The sequence below is a fragment of the Callionymus lyra genome, chromosome 16, assembly GCF_982586985.1.
Source record: "Callionymus lyra chromosome 16, fCalLyr1.hap1.1, whole genome shotgun sequence".
In the NCBI taxonomy this organism is placed as follows: Eukaryota; Metazoa; Chordata; class Actinopteri; order Syngnathiformes; family Callionymidae; genus Callionymus; species Callionymus lyra.
The window spans coordinates 2,597,057-2,619,388 of record NC_141833.1 but is presented as its reverse complement, the minus strand read 5'-3'; the positions used below and the strand labels follow the sequence as shown (position 1 = coordinate 2,619,388).

Sequence of the window (22,332 nt, the reverse complement as noted above, 5' to 3'; positions counted from 1 at the left end):
ACGTACATCCGTCGCATCTTGAACGTGTCTGCAACGCGGTTGTCAAGCGACATAAAGATGGAAGTGCAGTGGTAGTTTTTTTTTCAAAATAAAGGTTGTATTGTGCAAACGCTTTATTTTCTTTCCGAACAAAACGCGGAATGTTTGGAAACGCCTTTTAAATTAATTTGATATCATGATATGACGGCTATCTTGTCTGCTACGACGGGAGATGCTCGGACTTGTTGGTAATAAATAAGATTTTACGTTTAATTTGAAAATTAAAAGTGATTCTCCTCTTTCGTTAATCGACGGCTTGACATCACGCAGTTGTGCGACCCGGCCGTCTCAAGAAGGAAGATTGTTCATGTTTCTTTTATCATACTGAAGCATTTGTTTTCGTTCTTTAAATCTGCGGGTTAGCTGCCGAACATGGCGGTCGTCCTGCTTCAGGCGCTGGAGCGGACGGAGCTGAACAAACTTCCCAAAGGTGTTCAGAACAAGCTGGAGAAGTTTGTCACGGAGCTGCAAAATGCTAACGAGGCGCTTCAAACGCAGCACGAGCGATTCAAAGCTGATAGCGGTAAGAAGCTAGCAAATTAAACTATAGAGTAATACTTTGTGTAGTGACATTTTATTTAATTTGATTAAAATATCTAATTTTTACCATGTACAGTAATGCTTATATATGTGGTATTCTTAAACCCAATCAAATATTTATGCTAACTAATGCTATCATATTCTGAATTTGGGGGCAAAAGCGCAGTGAAAGTATGATGTTATGTTAATCTTTGTATCCTTTTCTTTGAGTTATTTCCTTTTGAACTATGTTATTTATTTTTGATCTATGTTCTTTATACTTGCACTTATTATTTTGTTTTTATGAAACTCGCTGTGAACTGGAACTTAATTTCCCGAAGGGGATCTCCAGAGGGATTAATAAAGTCTATATAATCTAATATTTAGGTAGCTGTAAATGTCACATGTTGATGGGCTAACAACTGATCAGCTTAATTGTTTTTAATAAATCATATACTTCATATGAAACTAAGAAACATTTAAAATATACTGCTGATTCATGAACAACTACATTTAAGTTTATCCTTTGTTTCAGGCGAAGAATGTGTATCTGTACTTTTGTCGTTGCACTTGTTGGTACTTTTACGCTTTGTTCGATGACTTGAACCCCAATTTCCAAAAGTAATTTTAAATCTATCTATAATCTTTTTTGTTCCTATTACCAACAACCTTTTGTGCGACGTAAACGTATTTTGTTCTGAGTTTAACATTTTCAACCGCCCTGTTTACAATTTTATTGCAAAAACATATGTTAAAAACTTTTTTTTGCATTTTATTTTAAAATGTAATGCGTTTGACAGAGCAACAATACTTCAACATCGAGAAGAAGCTCACAGATAGTCAAGAGCAGACCCTCACAGCAACCAAGGATTTGTTGACGGTCAAGGAAGAGAATAAGAAGCTCAGTAAGTATTCATGATTTTTTTTTTCTTTCTTGTGCTCACCCAACTAGTCAAACCATCATGTTGTATTAATGAGAACAAAATATTGTTCTTTAAAATGTGTTCTCTTTCAATATGAATTTTAAAATGTTATACTAATTTATGTTAAACACTAGATGTTTCAAATATTTGAGTTTGACTCCATGTTTTCATAAGCATTTTGACTCATTCATTAAGCATTTTATTTTATTTAGTAGGCATCTTTATAAGCAGCTTATCTATTTGAAATGTGTTAAATTATGGGTTTAACAGTATTAAAACGTAGAAATAATTAATAATAAAAAAAAATCTTTATTAAGCCAAAAATATAAAATAATATGCAGGTGTTTAGAACAACACTCATTCGGTTAGCAAGTCCCTTGCTTCAAAATAAATGAAGGTTCACAAATTAATACAAATTAAAGAAACAAAGTCAAATATAATTGTATATTACAACGACACAAAATATGTTAACAAATCTAATAATGGATTTATGGATGCTGCTTGACTGAGGAGAAGCTGAAAGAGTTTTTTTATGGTTGAGGTCTAAAATATGTTTTTAATTCATGAAAAAAAACTTTTCCCACACACGACATGATCTCCTTACAAACTAGGGCTGGTTATCGTTGCCATTTTCTAAAGTTCATTCGATTTCTATTCATAACGTTCTGAATCTGCTCGTGAATAATGAAAGTGACTCGACTGTATTAAAATCTGCTAGTCCGAAAAATAATTTTGACTGCTAGTTACAGTGATCTATATCTAAATTGAGCATAAGGATTGATAGGCGTATGCATTTAAACAATGATAAAAGCTCTTTAATTTGAAAAACTGTTCTCGAGGGAACTAATTGTACTGTAAATTATTGGTGTGTGGGTCCTTGTTCCAAACAAAATTTCCAATATATATATATATAAATGCATCCATACAAAAATCCTTCCCCAGGTGAAGAACTAAGTGCGCTAAAAGGAATTGAAGGGGACACATCAAAAGACAAACCATCTCAGCAGGTAAATGCAACAAACGAAACCAAACATTTAGTGACATGACTGTGTTCCTATATAAAAGTTAATTCTACTTGTCTTTTACAAGCATACAAAAACAAAGTATGAAATCGAGGCGGAGAATCGAGAGGTTTCGCGGCTGCTGGAGAAGAGAACACAAGAGGTGGAAGCCCTAACAGGTGAGCAACCGGCAATTTGAGATCAGGATTGAAACACTTGAAATGTAATGATTAAAATCTTTCATTAAAACGTTTGAATACATTTTGTTTGCTTATCTACTATCTTACTTAAAGAGGATGTAAACCGTCTAAATGAAAAGCTGACTGAGACCAGCAAGCTCAAGACTGAGTTGCAGTTGAGACTGGATGAGATCCAATCATCTGAGGCGACAGTTCAGGTTGGTAATTGAATGTCAACAATATATTATCTAAAAACATTTTTAGTGATTTTTTTTATTCTGGACATAATGTTTAAAATATGTAGGTCCTAAAACGGTAGCTATAATTGAAGTGGTGATGAATGGTGATCTCTATATAACAATGATACTATAAAATAATTAAATGGATTTGGATTTCTTTTTGTTTTGATTGCATGTGATTGAAGGAGACTTGGGTTTAGTGTTTCGAAAGCTTTCAATTAGTTTTATGTTGGAAAAGTCCTTGTTTGATTTTATGCTTTTCATCATTTACATTGTGAATATTATTCTATAATTTTCTTTTACATCTTATAGTATCGGGAAAAGCGCATGGAGCAAGAGAAAGAGTTATTGGAGAAGAACATTGAGTGGCTGAATAAAGAGCTGAAGACCAAGACTGATGAGATGTTAAACACAAACCGAGAAAAAGGCAAAGTGATCCTGGAACTGCAGGGTGATCTGAGGAGCAGCAAAGAGAAGGTAATGGATTTGGTTTTGGAATATTTTAAATTACTGTTAAAATGATGTACATAGGATAAGCTGAAGCTTACGTTTGTGTACATATTTAAAGCTTATAGACCGGTTCATATAGGTTTTTGCCTTCACTTGAATCTTTTATCTCCAAATAAACTACATTCAAAAGACGGATTCATTATTTATTGTACTGGACTAGGCAAGCTGTCTGTTGTGCTAGGCATGCAGGAGCTGCAGCTTAATTTTAACACAGCACTATAAAATGTCTTCTTTTATCAATATTTCCTCAACTTCACTTTTATGTCTGTTTCTATAACTATCGCAATTCCCTTTTGCATGATTGCGCCTGTGCATGTGAATATTCATTTTTCCGCAGATTTCGCTGCTGGAAAACCAACTTCACTCACTCAGGGATTCCACTGAAAGTCAAAAGAAAATGGCAGAAGATCTCAACCACAAGCTGAAAAATGTATGCACATTTGCTCGATTGTGACTTTTGTATTTATTTGCATATAAAAGTTTTACATTATTAATTTGGGATTTTTGTTGAAGGCTAAAGAAGAACAGGCAACCATGGATGAGAAATATCGCAATGAGCTAAATGCTCATGTGAAACTTTCTTCTCTCTACAAGGTATATTTATGCATCAATTTCTATCATTCAGCTTAAACTGACTTTGCACCGCACACAGTGATAGACAATTCATTTTTATTATTAAAAAAAAAACCTGTTGAAATATCTTCTTGCTCCTAAGTATACTGTAGATGCTATGGTCAGTTTTATTGCTTTTTTACAGACCTTCATTTGGTGTTTTTTCTCAACTTCTAATTTTAGGGAGCAGCATCAGACTTGGAGACTAAGAACCAAGAACTGAGCAGAGCTGTCGAAGAACTTGCCAGGGTGTTGAAAAGCAGCACAGAAGGTAACGGTCTCTCCTTCAACTTAATCGTTTGAAGAATAATGTACTGGCTACATCGAAGTCAAAACTAAAACTATGAAAAAAACATTAAACCCAATACACTTTAAATCATTTTTTGTTGCTCATTGAAAATAAAGTATATTGTCTGAGCTTTCATAATATTCCAAAAGAATAAAGATTATACATTTCCTTTAACAATTACCATCCAAAAGTGTTTTTAAATGAAGATGGGCTTTTGTATGATCTGTTTGTTGTTTCACATCCAGCCAACAAACTTCTGGAACAGAAGGTATCCGAAGGAGAGCGGCAGAAAACGCATCTAGAGGCTGAGCTCAGAGAGAAGCTGAAGAAAATGGAGAAGGAGCTTGAAAACTCTGCACTGAAGGCATCTGGCAAACGTTGCTGTGAGAACACAACTTGCACTTTCTCATCAGCAATAAACGCCAAGTCTACCAATTTTTAAAATCCATTTTTAATTGAATGCATGCTCTTTCTTTTCCATCCAGGTGGTTCTTCCTTGACTGAGCAGCAACTGCTCTCCCTGTGCCCGTCAGCAGCAGCAATAGCTGCCGTTGTCAAACCTGGAATGAAATTCTTTGACGTAAGATGAATTACTCAAAGTTCAAATAATTCAAACAAATATTTGAGTTTGACTCCATTCACAAATAATTCTTCATTTTCTGAATGATGGGCTTCATATAAATAAACAACACGGTTACATTTATAATAGATATTACTTGAATAGAGAAGTTAATGTTGAAACACTGAAAAAACAAACAAAATTATCATTTGTTGAGGTCATAAATCAAATGCAACTTTTGTCCTTGTTTAGCTGTACAATGCTTACGCTGAGTGTCAGACCCAGCTTCAGCTGGAGAAGCAGGAGACCAGAAGAGTCAGCAGAGTTTTGGATGAGATCGTCAAGGAAGTTGAGTCGAAGGCACCTGTCCTTAAACGCCAGAGGGAGGAGTATGAGAGCATGCAGAGTTCCATGACCTCCCTGTGCAACAAGCTGGATCTGGCTAGATCGGTATGTGTTGAGGGATATGTTGTTGTAAGAATGAAAGACTGCACAACTGATGTTTTATTATCCTCAATAGGAGATTTATTGTCTACAAAAGGAGAAAAAGGATATGAAGGAGTGTTATGAATCCCTGGAAAAGGAAAAGCTGCGAGCAGAGAGAATACTTGATGATACCTCTCTACAGGTCGGTTTATTTTTTATTTTTTATGAACCCATCTTTTTGTGGAGACACAAAATAAAGAGGATGTTGCTCATGTAGGTGTGCTCACTGATGGTTGAGCTGGAGGAATGCAAAGGATCTAAAGTGACCAAAGACGATGTAAGCACAGAAAGCATTTCCAGTACTTCTGAAGGCCCTCGAAACCAGATCTTCCGCAGCATTGATGAGCTCCAGAAGCAGAATCAGAATCTGCGGGAACATGTCAGGCAGCTGGAAGACACAGTCAACAAGCGACAGAGTGAAATGACATCTGCTCGGTAAGAACAAAATGTTCACTTAACTGATATTTCTGTTTTCATTCAAAATGTTACTTAATTAATCTTGAATGTATGAATTGCCCTTAAGATACTTAAACCACTTAAGCTAGAGAAGAAAATCATAACAGTTCTGTCTGTAAATTCACCAGGGTTTCGTTTAAATAAATTAAATTTCGTCAAATAACTCAATTATCTATTGTTGTTCATTGTTCACTGATAATCATTTTACTATTTCATTTAGTATTTTACTTTAAATATTTTTTTAAACTCTTTGTCTGGATGAAAGAAAGATGGGTACTTTGAGGGATGGATTAAATAACATACATTTCCTTTTTGTTTTGTTTTCTTTTTCTACTTTCTCTTCGTCAATGTAATGAAACAATAAAAATCCTCAAGGCATCAATTGACAGTATTTCACCACAATTAACAACCTGAAATGTAGGATTTAGACACAAATTGTATTTTCATCAATCTAGGACATCAGTGTTAACCTAATAACTCTTAAAATGATTTATCAATTTATTATATTTGTCTTTTTTTCAACCAATGTATTATTCCAGTATATCTGAGTTGGAGGCGAGTTTTAGTAAAGCACAAAAGGAGCTGGAGCAGCTAAAGCATCTGAGAAACCAGCAGAAACAGTTGGCTGACTCTAGTGCTCGACAGAGGGACATGTACAAAGCTTTGCTGACCCAGAGCACAGGCTTCAACCTGCCCATTTCAGGTGACTCATAACGACTTGCATCCTGCATCTAAAACAATTTATGGTTCAATTTTAAAAGTGATTTTGTTATATGAATGTAACCTTTTTCTTTAGGTTCAGATTCATTTTCTCAACCCACACCAGTTCGCCCATCAGTTCCAGCCACACGCACAACTCCACAGAGAGCTGCTGCAGCTGAGTTGGCTCAAACCACACAAGCCAAAGCTGCTTTGAAACAGGCATGGAGCAGGCAGACCAACAGGTTTTAAACATTATGTTTTGGATCTAATCAAGATTCTCTTTTACAGCTGAATGATGCCTTCGCTCTGTACAAGAAAGAGAAAGCAGAAAATGACAAACTATTGAACGAGACTAATGACAGTCTGCAAAAGCAGCTGAATGAGATTAGATCTAGTCATGCCAAGCTGACCTCTCAACTAGAGTTTAGCAACAAAAGGTGACCTTTTTGAATTCTGCTCATTTTTTATGGTGTGTGTGTGGGTCATTTGTCCTTAATAGCATCTTCACTAAAGCACAATTTTTCTTCATCAGGTATGATATGCTGCAGGGAAGTGTTGCAGCCTTCCAAAGAGAGACCTCTGCTCTTAAGGAGATAAACCATAAAATGTCAGCAATAGCTCAACGACATGAGCATGTCATTCTCACAATGACTCAAGATCTCAGACAAGCCAATGAAAAACTGGCACTGGAAGAGGTGAGAAAGAGAAGAGCTCTTTAAGAATTACACTCATGTGCTTCTTTAATGTTTTACATATATGCTCTTGTTGTGTCTGAAGGCCCGCGTTGAGAACTTGACAAAAGAGAAGGATCTGCTGCGGCAAGCAGAAAGCCACATCAACAGAGAGAAGGAAGCCTTGCTTATAGAACAACGCAACCAGAAACTGCTGTCCACTAACCTGAAAATGATACAGGTGCTGTTATTTGAAAGAAACCTAATGTCGACATAGAAGAAAACTAATTGGAGAAACGCTTGCATTTAAAAGATGAAGGACAATAAACCTTTTTAGAAAAAAGGAACAATCATAATTAATGTAGGTCAAACAAATGTATCCATATTAATGTATGCAATCTAATTAAATGCATATAAATGGGTAAAATACAAATTAAACTAAAATACCATAATATAACATTTTTCTAACTGGATAATGATTACATTTAAGTGATTATTACTTAAAAAATTCTCTATTTTAGACAATTATGTTACTAAAATGAATGTTAAAAACATACTGTAGTATTCTAATTCAATTGGTATGTTTTGGTTCTGTCATGTGATCTAGGACTATGCCACTTGGTAATAGTTCAATAATTTATGCTTATTTATATTAAACTTTAAACAGTTTTACACGTTTTATTTATTTAACACTCAAGTTTTCTTCACCTGAAGCTAACTATGGAGCGCACCGAGACGGAGACTCGCCAACGCCTGAACAATAAGATTGAGCATTTGGAGGCAGAAGTGACCTCGATGAAGACGAAGTTAAACCAGGAAGTAGCACAAAGACACACTCTTGGACGCAACATGGATGTATGTATAGTTATTGTGATGGTTTCTGTTATAAAAGTGAAAATCAAACAAAATCTAAAGGCACTTTAATCATTGTCTTTTCTCTCTAACAGGCACAGTTGTTGGAGGCAAAGAAACAACTGGAGACTCAGAACAAGTTGCAGCAGCAGACCAAGGAGCTGTTGCGTAGCTCTGAGCAGCAGGTCACAACGCTGAAAGCCCAGTTGGCAGCAGCTTCATCCTCAGAGACCATCAGCACACCTGTATCTAGAGCAGGTGGCTTGAGAACACCACTCAGGGGTATAGGACTCTTGTTTTCCTTTTCCTTTTATGATAATGATAATGGTCCTATAACTTACTAGTTTTTGACTCATTTTGGATAACAGGCACCTCAACCCAGCCCAGCATGTCAGAAAAGGAAGTCACTGACCTAAAAGAAAAATTCCAGTCTGCTGAAGAACGAAACGGTGAACTTGCAGAGCAGCTGAAGAATGCCAATGCTTCAGTAGAACAGTACAGATCTGTGGTTCTTACCCTCGAAGACAGTCTAAAGGAAGAAAAAGAGGTAACAAAATATAATCTGCTCTCTTTTTTAAAGTCAACTTAAACCTTGTGTTTTTTTTCCTCCCCGCCAAGTCCCGAACTCCTCTTGAAAGTCGTCTCAATGAGTCAGAAGTTGTTCTTCAGCAGCTGGAGAGCAGGATTTTGGAAGTGGAGAAACAGAAGCAGCTAGGACAAGAGGAGAAGAGGAAGGCTGTGGATGCTATAGAGAAACAAGTTAGTTGTTTTTAGCTATGGCTATTTAACCTAACTTTTATCTAAAACATGTATTCCTCCTAAACCTTTGTAGAACAAATAAATGAGCAATGTATGAAGTTAATTAAAAATGTTTTTGTTTTAAATATGTATTGTTTTCTTCTACCTTTTTTCTAAATATCTAACGATATATTTGCACCACAGTTTTTGAATTTCATTGCAAGTTAAACCTTTTTTTTCTTTTTTCTTCAGGTCAGTGAGCTGCATCGAAACTTGAAGACGAGCCAAACTGAGCTACAAGAGGCGATGGAGAGGGCAGCCACAGCTGTAACACTAGAGCAAAAAGCCACCCAGGAATCTCTGCTTCAGGTTTCGTAACAGTGATAATCATCATAGAATTGTATAAATGTTAAATGATAATGAGTCATTAATGATTAAATTGTGTATTTATCAGACTAAGATTGCAGTGGAAGCTCAGGCCAAGTATGAACGCGAACTGATGCTTCATGTCGTGGATGTGGAGGCTCTGCAGGCGCTGAAGAAAAGAACCCAACAAGAGTCCGAAAGAAGGACAGAGTTGGAGGAGCAGCTGAGCAAGACCAACTCTCTCCTGCAGGAGAAAACAACCTCATTGAACATTATAGAGAAACAGCTTAAGGTAGCCAAACTAACTTGTGGGCCGTTAGAAGTTATAATATAACAAGTTGTCCATTGTTCGATAGGACGAGTTGTCAACCCAAAACAGTCGCTGTGAAGAGCTTTTGAAGCAGAACACTCTGCTTCATCAGCAGATTGATGAAATGGCCACAAAGAAACGCCAACAGGAACAGCCGGCACAGCTTGACTTCTCCTTTAATGATGATGAGAAAACAACCGAGCAGCTTCTTGAAATACTCAGGTTTGTATATAGTAGGACATAATGTTAAAGCACATTTTTTTCAAAGGGTCCATGTTCTTTTTCACGTACATTACACAGGTTTGTGAGGCGAGAAAAGGAGATTGCATTGACCCAGTGTGAAGCATTCGAGGGAGAAACTCTTCGCTACAAACAACTTGTCCAAAACAAGGACCGAGAGCTCAAGGAAATTCAAGACGTTCTGAATGCTGAGAGGGTTAAAATGCAGGTAAAATGTGGACAATGAATAAAAAACTTCTTTAAGATTATACTAACTCTTAAAGAAGAAAAGCAACACTCAAAAAAGACAAAACCCATAATGACGCACACAACAGGAAGTCTGAGGGAATTAGTTTGTTGCAGTGTTGTTATGCTCTCTTACAAACACAAATTGTACTCGGTAATAGTACTCAGAAAAATCCAACAGGCAGGTAGATTTAAATAGACTGTGCAACAGTAACATTGCTTTTCTAAAGGAGTCAAAACAACATGAAATCCAACATCCTAAATACTCTTTTGTACCAATGTACCACACGCCATAACAAGAACAACAAGTAATGAGAAACAGTATGAATACAAAGGATAAAAAAAAATAAACTTCTAGATTTTCCTTCAGAAGAAATGAAAATATCTACATAAAAGTGCTTTTGATAAAAGTATAGATGAATATTCCATGAAAGACTTCTATAGGTATTGTAAAAAAAAACCCCGCAAAAACAAGAAAGTTCCAAGCACATAAGAAGATGAACACACAACATAATTAATTCATTTAAAAACTGAATACTGTTGGAAAATGTGTTCTATATGCTGATATGCAAATATAAATGACAGTGGTTAGGATGGAAATAAACATTTTAAAATGGAAAGTAACAATATTTGCTTTGATGGTCACAGTGTACGGTGAAGACTCTGGCTCAACAGGAGGAACAGTTGAAAAAAATGGAGAGTGTCCAGGCTCTTCAAGAATCCAACAAGATGCTGAAAAATGAGAAGGAAAAACTGCTACAGGATCTACAGCAAACCCAGGCAAAAGTAAGATGACTGAAAGTGGGATCTTTTCCTTTCTGATCCACTTCAAGGATAATAACCATACTAAAACATACTAAAGATATGTTATTAGTAAATAATCATTAAATTAAGGACATATCATGTAACATTTTGAATGCTTATTGGAATTGGACATAAAAGACATCAGAATCTGTCTTATGAGGTTCCACAGACGCCTCTACTCTGCTAATAGTCTGTTTACAGACTGTTCCAAGTTCTGCAGAACAACTCCTGGTGTGAGATGGTTTTATTAGTTCTATTTTTAGTCCATATAATGGGTGTTTTAACTTTTAATGATCACATTAACCTTTTTTTTTTCATCACAATTTACTGAATTTGTGTGTGCATTAAATAATTATGTTGTTATTATCATTCCTTTTAGTGTTGTTGTTGACTATATTAATAAATCTCTATCTATTTCAAACAGACCAAGAAGCTGCAGCTGGACATCACCCCCCTGCACAATTCTTTGTCTCAGCTGTCTGAGAAAAACGGCTCCTTGCAGGCAGATAAGAGGCTACTGGAACAAGACCTCAAACACTTAAAGGCCAAAGTTCAGGTACATCACAGATTGTCCATACACTGCACCAATCTACTGTTATAATATGACTACTTTACTAATGTTGTTCTATAATGTTAAAATATAATTGTGTTGAACAAAATCGGTAAACTAAAAGGTATCGTACTTTGACTGTGTAAACCAGTTCTGTGACAATGACCACCTTAATGGTCAATATCTAATGCAAATAGTGCAATAATTAGCCTTTTGAACAGAGATTTATCCAGGGAAAAATGAATTACAACGGTAGCCTAAATAAGGAATCATAACTGAACTCGTAAGCCGTGCAGAATTCTTGCATTTATTTGTTGAACAAAACCCTTTACAATATTTGGTGGCTTGGTGTATTTATCTCACATTGGGAAATAATATATATTTTATTTTAGATGTTTGCTTTTTGACTTTGTTATTGTATTATAACATTATATATATTTCCCTGAGTAAGAGCCTTAACCCTCCTTTCTCATGAAGTTAAGCTTGGTTCAGTAGACTCCAAGTGCAGAGAGAGAGAGAGGAAGATCGTTCCAAAGCTAAGAAGCAACAGCCTGGAAGGATTTCTCTCCTCTGGTCCGAAAACCGTGTGCGAGGAACCATCAGTAGATTCTGATCTACAGACCTCAGAGCCCGAGCTGGGGTGTAAGGCTAGATCAGATCACTGTGACTGTGGTTCAATGAGAAGGAAGTTGTCTCCGAACAAAATATGAACGCGTTCTGTTACATTTTTAGTCAATGAAATGTACATACAATAGAAAATTTCACCTTTTTATTTATTTATTTATTTTTATTTGCTTGTCCATTTTTTTATTTTATTTTTGCAGCAATTACTGATTCAGCAAAAGAGTGGTGATACTGAGGAGAAGCAGAAACTAACAGCAGAAAGAGAGGCACAGCAGAAGCAAACTGCTCAGCTGGCTGAAGAGGTGGCCAAGCTGAAGACTGAACAAGCCAGGTAGACTCCTATCTTCTACAATTACATGTCACATTTTTGCCAAACTCTTAACACCTAATGTCATCAGGTCCAATGCTACCAGCAACGTGGCTCAGTCTCAGCTCCAAAGTCTCAGAGAATCTGTGGCCCGAGTAACATCAGAAAGAGATGCACTCAAAAAAGAAATTGAAACAAAAAATAATGACATTTTGGAGAAAAACAAGACAATCACGCAGGTGAAAAAAATTGGGCGTCGCTACAAAAGCCAATATGAAGAGCTCAAAGTCCTGCATGATAAGGTTGGTCGGCAGTTTTTCACTTTACTTTGATTCAATATTTAACCTCTCTCTGTCGAATGGTTGATTCCAGAACCAGGCTGCCCAACAGGAAGTAGCAAATCAACAGGAGGAGCTCAACAAGGCTAAAGAAGAGTTTAACACCCTAAAAGAGGACAGTCAGAAGAAAGAAGAAGAGGTTTGCAGTTCTTGTATCCCTTATTAACTGTCCAATTAAAAAAAAGCAATAATAATAATTTCTTACCGTAACCTCATCTCAACTGTTTTTTAGGTTTTATTTAGTATAGTGGGTTTAGGTCCTTCAATGATTTTATGACACAGATTAAACTTTTATTGATCTTCTAATGTTGAATACATATGCGATACACTTATCTCACAATACCATTCGATACAATATATTCAACTCATGATACTATTCCATACGATGCTGTATAGCCAACATAAAATTCGATGCAATATGAAATATAAACTTCAACGCCTGTTAGACATCTTTAAGTATTACATTGTTTCTTTATAGCATATCCAGTGCTATGAATGTCTACATGTTAAAAAAAAGAAAATAGAGATTTATTTTACACACAATTTATTAAAATGGATCCAACAAAGGATTATAATTAAATAAACTGTGATTCTCCCCTCAGCCCCCAAATATATACATATTACACAAAAATCATAATGTAAAATGTTAATACATGCTTAATGTTTACTGTTTCTTTTAGTTCACCTTACAGACTAGACTAGATAATAATGTGTTCATGTGTACTGACGTACTCTAGTTACAAGTATATATTACTTATTTATAAATGTCCCAGTGAAATCTGTATCTGCTTTATCCATTGTTATTTTGTTTTTATCTGATATTGTTTTTTTCCAGATGAAAAAGTTGCAGAAAGAGTTGGAAGAAGCTGTTAAGGAAAACCAAAACACCAAGGAGAAGTTACAAGAGGTTCAAAATCAACAAGCTCAAAAACAGACTCAGTTGTCTCAGGTACTGTGGATTGTTTCAAGTCATTGTCTGTCTGTGTATTGTTATAGAGATTTATGGAATCACACCTTTAATCCAACTACAGGTTCAGTCTCAGTTGACCCAGACACAGACTCAACTGCAACAGACTCAGAACCAGCTGACACAAAGTCAGAAAGAGCTCCAGCAAGCTAAAACAAGCACCCTGCAGGTAAGGGACGCATGCAGAAATGTCTAATCTGTATTGCCATCTGTAGTCTAATTATGGAATTTACATTACATCTGCATCCACCTGTTTCAGGTTCAGAACCAACTGAAGTCTGCTCAGTTAAATCTACAGTCCCGTCAGAAGCAGATTCACGTTATCCAGCAGGAGCGGCAGCAGGCTTTAGATGCTCTCCAGCAGAAGGAGCAACAACTGACTCAACAGACTGGCCAGCAGAGTCTGAACCAGGAGATTAATAACCTTAAAAATTCTCTGAGCCAATCAGAATGCAAGGTGAGGAATGTTGTGTTGGATGAATATAATTCTTTGACACACAAAAAATAGGTTTTATAGGCTCATAAATATTTTATTTCAGTTTGAGTTTAAAATGATTGTCTGGCCACTAATTAATCCTGATGTACTTCTGTATAATTCTGCTAGTTTCTTTTTATTTAATTGTGCGAATGCTTTTGTTTCAGGTGGCTGAGCTCCAAATCCTGTTGGACAATCAGCAGAAGGTTTGGAACAAACATTTTTTAATTAATTGATCAAATCACAAATATACAATTTAAAGCATTTCATTTAAACAATTATAGTTTTGTTTTTTTTATAAACCGGAATATCATTCTACTCCATGGTGGGGGAATTTTAAGTGCCTCATCTATTAAACTGAATCATACAATTCCTAGACAAAGTACCAGACAAATACAGAAATTAAAAATGACAACTTGGCTCTTTATTTTTAATATGTTAGCACACCTATATTGATACTTTACACACACTTTGAAGTCCTCCCTTGCTTAGGCGCAACTTGGCTGCCTTTATTATTAGATGGTTTGTAAAAAAAAGGTGTGCTCATCAAGTAATGGTGACAGGATTCTTCGCAAAGGTCCCATGAACCATGGGTAAGACCCCCTCTTATGGATGATGAACACATGAAAGGGCAGATTCATGTTTCTCTTCTTATTTTTTCAATGACTGGAGACTGTAATCTCTGCCGTGTCATGTCACTTCTTTAGCATGGGTTTATGTCTCATCTTCTATGTGATTTGGCTCTTTTGTCCCAGGCTGTTGCTGATCGGGAAGCTGACGTTAAAAGTCTTCAGCTTCAGTTGCAAGAAGCAAACCAGGTGGCTGAGTCAAGCCGAGCTGAAGCAGCCAAACCGAGCCAAAGTTCCCAGTCTGCTCTCTCCAGTGATGGTAATGCTGGTAATGAAGCAAACTCGGCAGTACAAAAGGAAGTGGTCAAACTTCGACAGGAGGTAGCCACCATAAAGCTCAACCAAGTTATTATTCATTTTAAGAGATGACAGTCTGCATTATTTGCTTTTTTGTTTTCCCTTCCTAGCTGTTAGAGAACAAGGATAAAGAGAAGCAATTAACGATTGACAAAGAGAAGCTGCTTAAGGTGATTGTTGCAGCCAGAACTAAAATCGGTCAACTCAATGGTAAGTTCATTGCTTTGGAGGCGGCTGATGTCTTCTTTAGGAACAATATGGTTCAGATAAATGAGGCCACATTGCCCTGTTGGTATGAACACTCATTCTGGTTTCCTCCTCAAAAACATACTCATTACGATATTGATCACAATTTCCTCCACTCAACGGTAGCACACCTGTTTACATCTGTAGTTATTACATCACAAAAGGAGTTCGGTGTTTGATCAAAAAACTAACGCAGCTATCCTCTACATCATAATGTCATTCATGGTAGTCTATATTAAGAATTCCCTGTAGAGCTTCACTTTGATACAACTTCATAATAAAAAGGATTGAGCACATTTAAATGAGTGTTTCCGCTACTCTGCTGTAAACTTTAATTCTGGTTTATATTCAATCCCTTTTTATTTATAGCTTCTTTAAAGCCCATAATCAACTTGGAATTTGTCTTTTTATTGCAGCTGCCAAGGAGCAAATGTGCAAGGATGTTGAAGAACTTAAGCAGAACAAAGAAGAAATGGAGGACAGAATCAATGCTTTGAAGTCCCAGTATGAGGGGAAAATTATACGACTCGAGAGAGAGCTGAGAGAATTGAAAGATATGCAAGCTGAAACCAAAGATGAAATGCAAGACCAGGGTGGAAGCAAGGTACATTTAAGTTCCTCATGTAAAGATGGGATGGTCCAAGTTAGCTATAGGGTTTTTCTGCACCCACAACCGGATTTTAGAAAAACGGTAATTTAGGTGTTTGTTTCTTAGTTCATATTAAATGACGAAAATCTGAATCTTTCATTGCAATTGTTGTCAGCGCAACAAAGAGATTTGTTGGGGTCAGTAGAAAATGTGCCATTGATTCCAATTGTATAACATTTACGTTACTTAAAATAATTTCCCTCCATTATTTACATTTACACTTTAATTCATTTTCAAATGTATATTCATAATATAATAATATAATATAAGTTTGAATGAGCCTCTCTCCTTTAGACCAACTGTGTGTTTTTTGGTGGATGTTTTTCTTTTCTTTTTTTTTATTTTTAAAAAGGTTTGTTCCAAAAACTTTAAAGGTTTTCTTTTTCTATCTCTCAAACCAGGTGAGCGAACAGATCAAATGTATCGAACAAAGACAAGTATCTTTGAAGACTCCAGCTCAGGACAGGGGCAGGTAAATTCTCTCCTCAAGATAATCTCCTTCTCTCATCTACAGACTTTCTATAACTTCATTTTCTTATTCACCAGCTCCAGCTTGTCCGAGACTCCCACTGCCAACATCCGGCCTACTACAAGCAATCCCTCTAGCAATAAGCCAAACTCATCTGCCAGTAGCAAAGCTACCCCAAGAGCCAGCATTCGCCCCATGGTTACACCAGCTACTTTGCCTCTACCCACACCCACTGCCACAGTCATGCCAACAACACAGGCAGATAGCCAAGAGGGTGAGAATTTTTTATTTCTTGGTTATTAATTATAGGAACAATTTTCTTCTTTATCCTCATTGGGGCACAGGTGGCCTTCACTACCCCCTCTTCACGACTATAGGTGAGGGTAGGGATGCAGAACGACCAGTATACAGAGAGCTTTTCCTGGCATGGCTCTCTTTTCATAATCACCGATTGTTGCAGCTTTTGCAAAACTGCTGACACTGCCCCAATCAGCATTTCAATCTCCCACTCCACTTTTTCTTGCCTCGTGATCCAGACACAAAAAAACTTGAACTCCTCCACTTGTGACAGAATCGTATCCCAACCCCTCTTCAAAGCTGTACGGAACTCCCCCATCAATCATCAAACTGCAACCTAGGGTGTCCGAATGCACATGTGGGACACCCTTATGCTTGAACATGGGGTTTATTATGGACAATCTTTGATGAGCACAGACGTCCAATTAGAACGCACCGTTTGGGTTCAGATGAAGTAGGCCATTCTTTCCAATCTGAGCTGGGATTTAACCAGAAACTTCTTAGCCACATGTGAACCTCTCTGTCTGCTGAAATGTTATACTGTTTTTTCTCTTTTACACAGTTGTGATGAGTTCAGCAGCCTCTGTTCACTCGTCCACCTCCAGTCTTGGCCCCTCCTTGACTCAGCCAACCAGCACTCAGGCCACTGCCTTCGTCCAGCCCACTCAGCAACAGGTAGTGAGCCAGGAGGCTGGCAGCAGTGCAGATGTTGAACCGCCTTCTGCATCCTCATCTGCCACTGGTACAGGTGAGCATTGTCGGCTCTTAGACTTGACACCAGAATCACAGTCTCTATAGGAAATGGGGTGTCTGGATTTTATCCAACCCCCAGATCATTTGCATTTCTTTCGCTGTTATAAAATATTGAAAATTTTGCAAGGAGGTTCGAAGCGGGTCAGAGAGGAAGAGGACACAGAGAACCGACCAGAAAGTTCAACTGCTGCGACAACGAGCAAGAAGCTGCGACTGAGGCCGGTGATGGAACTGCAGGTAAATTGGACAATACTAGGTCTGCAGCAAAACTCCCTCTAAAGCCTTCATAATAATGAATCATCTTGTTAAAGCTGCATCACTGTGGTTTTTAGTCGATAATCGAAATGTATTTACCGAGATTTTGTTTTTCCATTTCAGATTGAAGCTGACAGAGATTTAGAAACTCTGAGGAGTGAAGGGGTCATGGATGATTTGCAAGACGACACAAATGTAAGTAACTGTAATTTTATTACCTACATTGGTACGTACAGCGTTTTTCAAGATTGTAATACTGTGTTCTAGTTCACGAATGCAGGAGTTTTATTTCTACACCACAGCAGCAGATTATTCTGACCATGCTTCTATCAAATGCTCGGCAGGAACTTCCGGACCAGGCTTATCCCGACGTGGAAATTGAGGAGGGCGTGTCCCAGTCCGTCTCCTTTGATCAGATGTCATCACAGGAATCGGCTTTGATACGAGATGTCATCGTGATTGACACTGATAGTGAGAGCAGAGAAGCTGAGAGGAACGACGGGGATGAGGATAATGAAGGAGATGAAGATGAAGAGGAGGAGGATGATGATGATGAAGAGGAGGATAATGATGAAGATGAAAATGAAGAGGTGCCGCATTGCTTGCTGGAGGTTTTTTTTGCTTTTGGTTGTGTGTGCTTCATGTTTATTTTCACTTCAGTGTAAGGAGGAGGGCGAGGATGACGACGACGACGATGATGATGATGATGATGATGATGAAGGTGAGATGGTTCTCAGAAGTGGTGAGGAGAGCAGATGTTCTGAAGGCGTGGAAGAGGAGCCATCTGATGGACAAAACCCTGACAGGGTTGTGTGTAGTACGTCTTCTGAATCTCCACGTCCGTCTGAGCAGTCTCAGGGTGAGTGTCTCCCACTGGGTTATTTTTCATGTTTGCTCCAGTTTTGTTCTTCTAACAGCAGTTTCTGCCTTCAGGTGAAGCTAGCAGTGTCATCACAACAGAGTGTGAACCTCTCAGAGACCCTCTGTACTTCCCCCCCACCCCCACCCTCTCTACACCTTCCCCCTCTACTTCCACAATCACACCTCGCCTACCCCAACCTCGAAGACCCCCTCATCCGCTCCCTCCACGTCTCCATATCCAACCACCTGCCCCGGAGCTGGGCCCCCCACACATGCAGGTGTGTATCACATGATTTTGGCAACAAGTGGTGTTCTGAAAGGTTTTTCTTTCATTTAAGTGCTAAATTGTCCAAATCATTAGAAAATAAATCATCAGGTCTATATAAACTTCTACCTTTCTAACAAACTTTCTTCCCGTGCGTTTTTTATTATTATTATTGAGCATGAAAGGCTCACACCCCAGATCCCGGGCAACTGTTGTGACCAGTTGGATAGATGGATGAATGGATGAATAGATGGATATTTGTTTAGGAACGTAGAGTTCCAAGTAATATATTAATGGAATGAAAATGAAAAGGAATTTAGGATATAAATAAGAATATAGTTCACACCAGATTCTTAGTTGTTAAAAAGTAACTTGGATCGAGTAGGTCATCTTCTCCATCACCCACACTCCATCCCCTATCACCAGGGGTGGGCAAACTCGGTCCTCAAGGGCCACAGGTTGGAACAAAAACCTGCACCCACTGCGGCCCTTGAGGACCGAGTTTGCCCACCCCTACCTTACACCCAAATGTGTGAGTTTTACAACTTGATGGCCCGAGGTTTTTATTATTTACAAACACTGCAAATATCGTTATTTCTTTGTATGTGGCAGGTTAGTGGTCATTACATCAACAAATACGACAAATACAACCTCTTACCTTCAGATGGAGACAAAACATAGCAGTCAAGCTTCTACTGGAGAAACAGGCCAAAGTCTTTTTGTTTCTCTTGAGCAACTGACCTAGGAATTATCGGTCAATACACGTTTTCAAATTTAAAATGAATTATTATAATTTTATTACTAATATAACTTTTCTTATGGTGTTTTGTGTCATCAGAGACAGTCTTCTCAGCTGCGTCGGCCATCAGTGGGACGTGGACCTCAGTTGACCCCTGGAATTGGGAGTATGGTAAGACGTGTGATCGTTTTTTATTCCCTAATCAAATGTTAATAAAAATTTGTCTCCACTGCAGCAACATTTCTTTGATGACGACGACAGGATGGTTCCCAGCACTCCCACCTTGGTGGTCCCACACCGCACTGATGGCTTTGCTGAGGCGATACAGTAAGAAACACACATTTAATTTAAGTTTCTAAATGCTGTGTCATTCATTTGTAAGTGGAATTAAATGGTGAAGTCAAGAATAGTGTCACATCGTCTTGACATGAGCAGAAAGTGTATCTTTTTCTGCTTATTTTCAATTAAATTGTTGGTTGATTAAAATGTTAAGAAGGTGAATCTGAGAAGCCAGATACATCTAAAGATTCTTTTTTTTCAGCTCACCACAGGTCGCAGGCTTGTCTACCCGCTTTAGGTTTGGACCTCCAGAAGATCTGCTGGCTCAAGCGTCCTCATCACACTCGGACCTGGGACAGCTGGCCTCACAAGGCGGTAATATGTTGTAAAAAAAACACTGAACAAACGAATAAAGTCTCACACCAGACTTCTCCGATCACATGTCTGATGTGTAGGTCTTGGTATGTACGAGTCTCCATTGTTCCTGGCTGCTCATGATGAGGATGGAGGGGGGAGGAGTGTGCCCACAACACCTCTGCAGGTGGCTGCACCAGGTGAGACACACGCAGTCACATGAACCCAAAAGAACGTGTCGTTGACTGTCCATGTGCGCAGTGACCGTCTTCACAGAGCCTTCAGACAGTGGAGACAACATGGCTTCCCAGTCTGTTCCCATGGTAACTGCCACTTCTGGAATGGCAGCGGCTGGAGATGATGGAGATGAGGTCTTCATGGATCAAGAAGGGGACAGGTAAGTTGTAAGGGATCTCACTTGAAGTCCAGAACTCTAAAACAAAGTTTGTGTTTCTGTAGCTCCACCATCGAAGCGCCCTTAGAGAACTCTGCTGAAATGGAGGGAGCAGGTCAGCAGAGTGAAGATGCTTCGCTGTCTTCCACCAGCCAAGACCCTGGTAAACAAAACCTTTAAAAAATCCTTTGAAACCAGAAAAACAAATCAAAAAGTCAAAACATTTAAGTGTTATCACAGAAAGCTTGTGTCAGTTTGATTGACAGTCTTTATTTAATGTGTTTGCTATGTTTAGTAAGTGTTTTTATTATTTTTATGCTGCTGTAGACTCGAGTGTTGTCGCTCAGCGACGGCTGATCTCCACCTTCACCAGCCGAGGAGGCCGAGGAGGGAGGGGCGAGAGCCGGACACTCATATCCCGCCGAGGTACCTAATTGACCCGAGGACAAGTTTTCAGTCACCATTTGTGTTATTGTTGTCATGGAAATTTATCACCACATCTTTTCTTGATGTTAATTTATTTCATTTTTAAGGACCATTTCGAGGAAGAGGAGGAGGTGGCAGAGGAAGCATGCACTGATGACCTTGCTACGTACTCATCTTAAATAATGTAGACAAACACATTCATTAGCTTTCTTAATGAAGTCCTGTATAAAAGTGTGTTTTTAACGTGTTTTCATATCCATGCCTCCATACGTTGGGAGGTCTAGTTTTCATAATAAAGTCGACTGGCAACAATGTTGATGGTTATTATTTTTAAATACACACATTCATGACGTTATCAATGCTACACTGTCACAATTGTTTTAAAGGTTTACCAATTGTGCAAATGTACCTTCAGTAAGTCCACAAATACAATTAACAATTAGCCCACAATTGATAAATATGTAACAAGAAAAAATTAAAACTGTTTAAATGTTGTTTCCAAGAATCTTTCCTCTAAAGTAAGGCACACTGTCCCTGACTGCCTGAACTCTCCTCGTCAGTCTTACAGCTGCTTGAGCCGAGTCTATAAACACACCTATATCAGATTTACTTTGAATCCCTGAGTCATCAGGTGCTCGTAAAGTAGTTGTGGGTGCTCTATTTCCTCTCTCTGGTTTATGGCGGCAAAGAGCCAGTTGCCTATGTACACGACCCAATGTTCCCTCTAAGCTGTGCGCCCTCAGTGGGCGCACAAGAAAATCTCTGTAGCGCACCTCAGTGATATAAGAAAATAGTGAAGAGAGCTCAGATTGGCTGCAGTGCGTGTCAATCAAATAGTTGATGCGCCGTTTGATTGTCAATTTGATTGACATGAACAGCAGCCAATCAGAGCTCCCGCCTCTTCCAGTGTACGCACGGCGAAGTTCATATGAATCGAGAATAAAAAGAGCAAAACGTGTGGACTTCCCGACAGTCATTTTAGGCAGTTCAGAAAAACGATATAGAATTATAAGGTTTGTTTTTTTAGTAAACAAAATAATGCAAGTTTTATTAAAATTAAAATAATCCACTGCTCGCCTCTGTAAATGCAGTATTCTTGTTAATAACCGTGTATGTAAAATATAAACATTTACACTGGAGCAAATCTGAACTCATTTACAATAGTGTGATTCATGTCAGACATGTTTAAAATGAACAAATATAAACTGTTAGTTTGAATTCATGTTTTCATTTGTTTTTGTTTTTTCATGATCACAGAAATGGAGAAATGTAATTCTTGTGCTTCATTTGAATATGATGGACATATTGAAATGGAGGCATGGAAAGGGATGAACCCGTCTGAATTCTTTGTTGATTTTGACATGGAAAAAGACTCGAATTCGTGTCACGCACAGATTCTAACATCTGAATATTTTTTGTGCACCAATTGGGTTCGAAT

General features: G+C 38.0%; 1 protein-coding gene across 2 annotated transcripts; it reads left to right on the top strand.

Moving 5' to 3' along the window:
- The first annotated feature begins 324 nt into the window (after positions 1 to 324).
- LOC148063217 (nucleoprotein TPR-like) lies at positions 325 to 21,207 on the top strand. 2 transcript variants are annotated; one of them, XM_087810347.1, is made up of 55 exons: positions 325 to 562; positions 1,359 to 1,463; positions 2,424 to 2,488; positions 2,571 to 2,661; positions 2,776 to 2,879; positions 3,213 to 3,377; positions 3,748 to 3,840; positions 3,924 to 4,004; positions 4,206 to 4,293; positions 4,557 to 4,694; positions 4,797 to 4,891; positions 5,123 to 5,320; positions 5,391 to 5,498; positions 5,574 to 5,791; positions 6,352 to 6,515; positions 6,609 to 6,733; positions 6,803 to 6,951; positions 7,047 to 7,209; positions 7,292 to 7,426; positions 7,900 to 8,040; positions 8,133 to 8,319; positions 8,406 to 8,584; positions 8,656 to 8,796; positions 9,028 to 9,144; positions 9,230 to 9,433; positions 9,498 to 9,673; positions 9,752 to 9,899; positions 10,565 to 10,702; positions 11,145 to 11,276; positions 12,095 to 12,225; positions 12,293 to 12,503; positions 12,574 to 12,678; positions 13,375 to 13,488; positions 13,571 to 13,675; positions 13,766 to 13,963; positions 14,149 to 14,187; positions 14,737 to 14,931; positions 15,018 to 15,117; positions 15,570 to 15,757; positions 16,204 to 16,274; positions 16,349 to 16,545; positions 17,131 to 17,316; positions 17,452 to 17,558; positions 17,700 to 17,771; positions 17,921 to 18,166; positions 18,237 to 18,435; positions 18,510 to 18,715; positions 19,541 to 19,612; positions 19,677 to 19,768; positions 19,983 to 20,095; positions 20,176 to 20,274; positions 20,336 to 20,471; positions 20,534 to 20,631; positions 20,796 to 20,894; positions 21,002 to 21,207. In XM_087810347.1, the coding sequence occupies exons 1-55, from the start codon at positions 412 to 414 to the stop codon at positions 21,046 to 21,048; spliced, it is 7,425 nt and encodes a 2,474-aa protein (XP_087666473.1). In that variant the 5' UTR covers positions 325 to 411; the 3' UTR covers positions 21,049 to 21,207. The 2 variants fall into 2 exon arrangements, with proteins under 2 accessions (XP_087666473.1, XP_087666472.1); XM_087810346.1 differs by having other exon boundaries at positions 17,449 to 17,558.
- Positions 21,208 to 22,332: the final 1,125 nt, after the last annotated feature.

Excerpts from the sequence above, each read along its gene's own strand:
- LOC148063217 (XM_087810346.1), top strand. The coding sequence starts at position 412 with ATGGCGGTCGTCCTGCTTCAGGCGCTGGAGCGGACGGAGCTGAACAAA. Across the intron at positions 9,900-10,564 it reads CTGAGAGGGTTAAAATGCAG|TGTACGGTGAAGACTCTGGC; the intron begins GTAAAATGTGGA and ends TGATGGTCACAG. Across the intron at positions 13,676-13,765 it reads CTAAAACAAGCACCCTGCAG|GTTCAGAACCAACTGAAGTC; the intron begins GTAAGGGACGCA and ends CACCTGTTTCAG.